General features: G+C 43.6%; 1 protein-coding gene across 1 annotated transcript in view; it reads left to right on the top strand.

Moving 5' to 3' along the window:
* The window catches only part of SLC44A5 (solute carrier family 44 member 5), a 68,316-nt gene that overhangs the window by 15,628 nt on the left and 45,141 nt on the right, over positions 1 to 7,547 (top strand). Inside the window, 1 exon segment of the mRNA XM_018576880.1 lies at positions 2,426 to 2,499. Coding sequence (XP_018432382.1) covers positions 2,426 to 2,499 — 74 coding nt within the window.

The raw sequence follows: 7,547 nt of genomic DNA, 5'->3' as shown, positions 1-7,547 counted from the left end.
CTCTCTCTCTCTCTTTCTTCCTTTCAGCCGCAATTCCACTTTAAGCCATTGTATTTTTTTCCATTGAAGCCAATTCAGGGAAGCCGAGCTGTGTAACTGAAATGTCACAAATTATTTTAGAATGGGTGACGGCGCTTTCACCTTGTGATAAAAATCTAATCTTTTTTTTTTCCCCCTTTGCACATTGCGGCTGATATCGGCGCCGTGGCAGGTTCTAGACGGAATCAAATCTCCTCTCACTCCCTCACTCCTCCTCTCCTTCCTTTGCTGGTGCCGTTTGCAAAGCAGCATTTCAATATTTAATAGTGCTGCGCGCCAGGTTTTTCTGACACTCTCTGTTTCTTGCCGGAGGGTAATTAGAAGGAGCTGGGAGTAAAAAGTAGAGGAGTGTGAGAAAACGTTTGGGCCGGGAGACGTGTTGTCAGGGAGTCGGACCGTGCAAGGAATTCTGGTTTTATTAAAATCCCTGCTGTGAAATAGCCTTGAATGTCGCGGCGCTCCTACAAAACTGTTCTGGAAACTTTAAGCTGCTCGTCAGGACCTGAAGCTGGCAGCGATTTAGGAAAAAAAAAATGTAAAAAGTCTGTGGTGATTGACGCGTTCTACGCTGGCCTGAAAGTCAAGTGCAAGCTTAACGTGGACCCTTCAGTAACTTTAAAATTGTGTAAAAATAAATTCCTTACATGTCACTCTAAACAGCAACATTTACAAAAACAAAAAACTTAACAGTCATTTAGCTCCATTCCAGTAACATTGTTTAGCCTGAGATGTCATCAGTCTGCTGCAGGCAGAAGGAAGCATTTCCTCAGTCTCCTGTCCCCCTGTGATCTGATTGTGACTTTGTCACATGATAAGAAACTGCAGTAGGAGCTGATCTGTGTCAGGCATTTGGGAACACAGCCAAAAGTAGTTTGTTTCGTTCCAAATCAAAATTCAGACAAATTTTCTGAATTTCTGAATCCCAATGCATCCGAACGTGTCCGAATCCAAATTTCCATTTACGAATTTCGTATCCCGTCCAAATTGTGTTCAAAAATTAAACTGAATCGCACATGTGACTTTTCTGGCCAAAATCAGATGTGTTTTTCGGTTTAATACATCCGAATGAGTCTGAATACAAATTTCCATTAGGGCAACATGGGAGCCATATACAGTATATACATATAATACTAAGGCCCCGTTCACATTGAGCGATTTATCGCGCGATAATTCCCGCGATATCGCGGCTATTTACCGCGCAATATCGCTCTTCAATGCATCTCAATGGGGCAAAGGGTCCTGCTGTCGCGGGTCGTGTGTTGCTACAGCAGGACCTTTTTTGGAGCGGATTTTGCCGCGATTCTCGCTTGCTCAATGCAAGCATTTGCGAGACAAACGCACGATTTGCGAATCGCCAAGTGTGAAAGGGGCCTAAAGCTGAGGCTCCCAGACCTGAGTGATATTCAGGATCCGAATTTCCATATTGCATTCGGGAGCTCATGAATGCCATTCGGGCCAATCAGATGCGTTTTTCGGTTTAATGCATCCAAATGGGTCTGAAGACCAATTACGGCATACATTTGATTGGCCAGAAAAGTCACATGCCGTAACGAAAATTTGTGTTCAGTATATACATATATTACGAAGGCTGACACTCTTAGACCCGAATGGCATTCGGGATCCGAATTTCTGAATTGCATTCGGGAGCTGGTCTGGGAGCCTCAGCTTTACTACTATATGTATATGGCTCCCAGACCCGAATGGCATTCGAGAGCTCCCGAATGCAATTCAGAAATTCAGATCCCGAATGCCATTCGGGTCTAGGAGATTCAGCTTTAGGCCTCATTCGCACTGGCGTATAATATGCTGCGCATAGATGCGAGCAGCGTTTTTCACCATATGCAGCATATGCAAATAAATGGCTCCATACACATAGCTGCGTATGGAGCCGTATGTGTGCGCTGCATAAAAGATGTGCGACAAAAATGGAAGCGAGATGCGTCTGGGCTCCGACTTTCTGCGTATTTAGTACAGTACAATAAAGTTTCCATTAAAAATGATGCATTCTGGGATTGAATACAGTTCAGTACAGTTATACGCGCATATACGTGTGAACTGTATGCAATCCCAGTTTGCATACAGTTATGTGACAACCTGCGATGTCACATAACTGGACCAAAGACATTGTGAAAGATTTGAATACAAGGATCAGGGGGTTACTCCAATGCAAGGGTTCAAAAACTGGGTGAGTGGGGATCTCAGCCTGGAGTTTGGGTTTCCATCAAAACTCACCTTTCGTAGAGCTGAATGGTACTGCATGAAAAACACACGTGAAAAACATGTCAAAAACATACTGCACCCATCATACAGAGATATATGACTGTAGCTAATGACTTTATGAGGACCTCTCTCCTTGTGTCTGATCTGTTGTGTTCTTTGTATGTAGGCATTGTACAGATGTCCTGTGCTGCATCATCTTTGTGGTGGTGATTCTGGGATATATCGCGCTGGGAATTGTCGGTAAGTGTCAGCTTATGATTACATTTGTATGGCTACCACTCAATACAATACCAGTATTATGTAATGTGTGATTTAGATATTTAATGGTTTGTTCAGTGAAGAAGTAAAGCACGTCTAAACCCAAAAATTCAATATATCGCTAACAGTCATTAGATGGGGTGGCTGCTTTCGTTTTCACTTTTCGGGCTGAGAACAAGCAATTTTCAGCAAGTACAGAAAATACCTGTTCATCCCGCCAGAAATGCTGTGAGCTTGTCACTTCCTGTGAGCTGAAAAGAAAGCAGAAACAATGTTATATGTCTTGCGCAAGCTATGGGTCCCATCAATCCACTATGTAATAGAGATGAACAAAGGAAGATAAGTCTAAAATCCAGACTATGGTGTTGATTTATAAAGAATTTGCATGGCTGTTTGTATATATGCACAAAAGAACATTCTTTTACAAGTGTATTTGAGGTGACACTAAATTTAGGAGTTTAATCTTAAAAATGCATTTAAGTACTTTAACTATTACCAATACTGCACTTTATTTGTGTATCACTCGGCTGTAGATCCTCCAATCATCTCTGAATTGGTGCCGACACTGTCTTTCCTTCCGGAGGGCGGCTACTTTTGTTCCCCATGGTCCCTGCGTGTGTTGTAAAGTAGTCACCGCTCCAAGCTCACTCCCGTGATGGACTACAATCTCATGTTTAAATTGCTAATTTCCATCGATACACAAATAAGGTCCTGTATTGTTAATGGTTTAGGTACTTGAATGCATTTTTAAGATTTAACTCCTAAGTTTAGTGCCACTTTAAATTCAAATGTTCTGGTTGTAATATTGCATTATTCCCACTAGATGGCTCTAAATGAGAATAGGAAATAAGTGTTTATAGTCTATGCTACTCTAGCTCCATATAGTGGCCATAATGTGACATTACAACCAGAACATTTGAATTTAAATACATTTCTAAAGGACAAGACTAAACGCTATTTTTGCACATATACACACACACAGGACAAACGTTCAAAGATGTTTTCCCTGGAATTCTTTATAAATTATGTAGATCCCATCACAGTCCTGACCGAATATAACCAAAGATAATGAGTGGGTGCTGAGATGATAGCAAATGCCCCTGCAGATCAGTATCACGTAGTACAAAAGTCACTCGCACTCCAATAAGAATTTCAGGCAATGTCCTTTGTTGACAAAAGAATTGTCACATCGTACAGCAACGTTTCGGGAAACATATAGGTCCCTTCTGCAGGCAAACTTTGTTTGCCTGCAGAAGGGACCTATATGGACCTATACGGTTCCGAAACGTTGCTATACGATGTGACAATTCTTTTGTCAACAAAGGACATTGCCTGAAATTCTTATTGGAGTGCGAGTGACTTTTCTACTTTTTTATAAATCAACCCATATGTGGCAATCATGTCTCGCTCCATACATACCATAGGTAATCAGTGTAGCCTAGAAGGGACAGGAAGTGTGTTATTGGCAGGATCACCAAGTGAAGATAACGGGAGGAAAGCCTGAAAAACTGATGAAGCCACCTCATCTAAGGACTGCAATATATTGTATTTTTGTTTTTTGGGTTTGGATACAGGACAAGTAGAGGGGTAAATCTTCCCAGAGGGGCACATAAGGCAAAAAATATAAGTAGGTCTAACCCTTCCCCACTCCATCCAAAACGAAGAAAATATCTTTTGCCTTTCTTGTATGTCCATTTCAGACCATAGTTGGCCACACAGGCAAGTTGAGTACCATTCTTTGCCTCTGACATTTGCTCTTCATACCCAACCAGCACAACTTTGTTCAACCTTATCAGCAGCTTTCTCCGAAGTCCCCGTCTGTCTTCCATTCCATTCCGTAGACATCTATCTGAAATGACTAAATCATTCTAAAATTAAACCTCCACTTACCGTATCCTCATTTTCTAGCGGCTAATAATCTGCCGGAGAACAGGTGGCATTTTCCAGACTGACCATCACCATTAGTGGGGAATCAGCAGCTGCTGCATTTTCTGCTTCCGTGATTTGCTAAATTGCAGGAGGACCGCTGGTTGGCAGGCAGGATCTGGTCTAATAGCAAGCATTTCATGTAGCGTTAGAAGAATTGAGATCCTGGGTGAGGAGCTAGCGGATTATGCCTGTCATGACTGGCGTTTGCCAACTGAAAATAACGAGTGAATTCATGGAGCCGCTTTCTACGACGTATATTGTAGAGCATTCTGCTTCTCTAACTAGCGGAATGGCCCTTTGGCAGAAGTAAAGGCTTGAGGGACATGCACAGGAGCACATCTGGAGAGCCGTGTTACAGACGTATCAATTGGGCAGTTGTTAGAATTTAAAGTGAAACTCAGAAGTTACATCTTGAAAATGCATTAAAGTACTTTAACTATTAACAACAATGTATCTTATTTGTGTATCACTCGGCTGCAGAGCCTCAAATCATCTCTGAATTGGTGCTGACACTCCAATCCAATGATGGCTACATGGCATTTCCTAGTGGTGACAACACTGGACCATGCTTGTGTAACATGTGTTGAAACAGCCACATTTAGTCTTCATCGGAAGGACTTGTGACGGGTGACAATGCAATAGCACATGTGGGAGATGGGGACAAAGTGTCACCCCATAACAAAGTGTTTTTTTAGGGGGTTGGATGTGTTTCTAATGAGTCTTTCTATGCACTAATATGTAAACATTCATTATAGGGAATGTCTTTAAAAAATGTTGATCTAGCAAGTTATCTCATTGTTTTTGGGGTCACTAGGGAGTTTTCTCTATTGGAAGCAATCTTTATTTGCCTTCTTCTGGATGAACTGTGTTTAAAGTGACTCTAAACTCAGGAGTTAAATCTTAAAAATGTATTCAAGTACCCCAACTATTAACAACAATGTATCTTATTTTGTGTATCACTCGGCTGTAGATCCACAAATCATCTCTGAATTGGTGCTGACACTGTCCTTCCTTCTGGAGGGGGGCTACTTTTCTTCCCCGTGGTCCCTGTGTGTGTTGTAAAGTAGTCACCAGTGGCGGAACGATCGCCATAGCAACCCAGACAGCCGCTATGGGTCACAGGGGGGCCCGGCCAGGACATCCCCTGATGCTGTGCAGGCCACTTGGGTCGCTATTGCATCTCAGGCTGCTGGCTGTCACTGGCGGCTGTGAGGAAGAATGTGCCACTGTTCAGATTACTGACAACCTGTCAGTGATGTGTGCATCGCCGCGTTCTTCCTCACAGCCGCTGCTGAGTCACTGACAGCCAGCAGCTGCGAAGGAGGAGGCTGGGCCCGGCGTCGGCAGTGAAGAAAGAGGCAGGGATTAGTGATGGAAGAGGCGGGGCCCACCGGTTGAGGAGGCGGGGCCCAGCGACGCAGGATGCGGGGCCCATCAGCGATCGTGGAGGAGGAGGAGACGGAAAGTGGATCAGGGCTGACAGTTAAAAAAATTTGACCAACCCACCTGAGACCCTGCAGAGCCCACCATAGAGAGTATATGGTGGGCTCTGCAGGGTCACTCTCAGGTAGGCTGTTTGGTTTATCAGATGGGCGTAACTAAAAATCACAGGGCCCCATACAAAATTTTGCTATGGGGCCCTGTGATTTATAGTTACGCCCCTGGTTGTGACAAATAAAGGCAAATATGGTTTTGTAGCTGAAGCCATCCACCAAAAACTATGAATTATGGAAGGGAGCAACCATACACAGAACCAGACAGACAGAAATATTCCGGAGAACATATTTCCCTTGCATCTGGAAAGTGATGGCCACATACATATTTATATCCTTCTCGGTTTCTACATTATAAATCCCAGTACTATGCCATAAATTATAGAGAGCGGCCGTGCCCCCTGATAGAGCTGCACAGATGTTACATTTTTGCCATGTTTCACCTAATAAAATGTTCCCGGCGTGTCACATAAACATGATTCACGGAGACACAAGACAATAAGATGTTACAAATAGATGTTGTTTCATTAGAGGGAGCACAATAAAAGTCTCGCCACTGTGGGGAACATTCAAGTCCTGTCATCTTCACAATCATATTTACATACTGTGCATCATCCACTCCTGCAGCAATGGACGGCGCATATTTATAACTGCAAAGGGCTTCATGGATTTGCTGGGAAGTGGATGCAGCTGTAAGGTTGGCCATAGGCGCAATACACTGAGTGGCCAGATTATTATGACCACCCCATCAGTACTTCGTTGGGCCACGAGATGACTCCACAAGATGACTTCGTTGGGCCGCCTCGTGACTCCACGAGATGTTGAAAGGTGATGCGAGGAATCTGACACTGCACTGTTGCCCTTCTGTTGTCTTGTACCAGTCTTGCCACTCTTTCTGCCCTAACATTGACTAGTCGCTGACGGCCACAATTCGCACGTTCAGACCCAGATTTTCGGCTGACAGTCCGGTCTTTAAACACTTTAACAATGAACATTCAACAAATTCTGCTGTTTTGCTGATACTCGCTCCATGGCTCCGAGCGCCAACAATCATCCCACGTTCATAGGCTGTTAAATCGCGTTGTTTCCCCGTATCTTCAGAAACAAATCACTTCTACTGTCGTGGTAAACAACCTGCTTCCCTATTTATAATGGTCTGGCCCTCTAGCAACTTCAGCGCCAAATTATAGCTAATTTGCCTACAAACGTCAGGTGGTCATAATAATCTGGCCACTCAGTGTATAACCCTTGTACAATGTTAGCAAGAAAGTGTAGGCACCGATTAGTCTTATCAATGAGTGATCAGATCTTCCAAGCACCAGCTATCATTCTGGCATCTTAAGTTCACCAAAAAAGGAAACTCAGCTGTAGGTGGAGGCCGTCCCCGATCCTCTATGTCTTGGACACTGCAAAAGGAAGATATTTCCATGGTTGCCTTAGGAAGGGTGTCACACTCTCATATTTCCCTTTCCTTCTCTTCTAGAGGGCTGCCCAGACAGGAGTCTCTATCGTCTTCCCTATGTTCCCATATATTCCAGCTCCTCCTGTTACACTCTCCATATTATAAAATATATAATAAGCACCCAGGGCCGTCTGTAGCAGAGGCGG

The sequence above is a fragment of the Nanorana parkeri genome, unplaced genomic scaffold (assembly GCF_000935625.1).
Source record: "Nanorana parkeri isolate BGI_ZX_2015 unplaced genomic scaffold, ASM93562v1 scaffold79, whole genome shotgun sequence".
Taxonomy (NCBI): domain Eukaryota; kingdom Metazoa; phylum Chordata; class Amphibia; order Anura; family Dicroglossidae; genus Nanorana; species Nanorana parkeri.
This window is presented reverse-complemented; position numbering and strand designations above follow the sequence as displayed.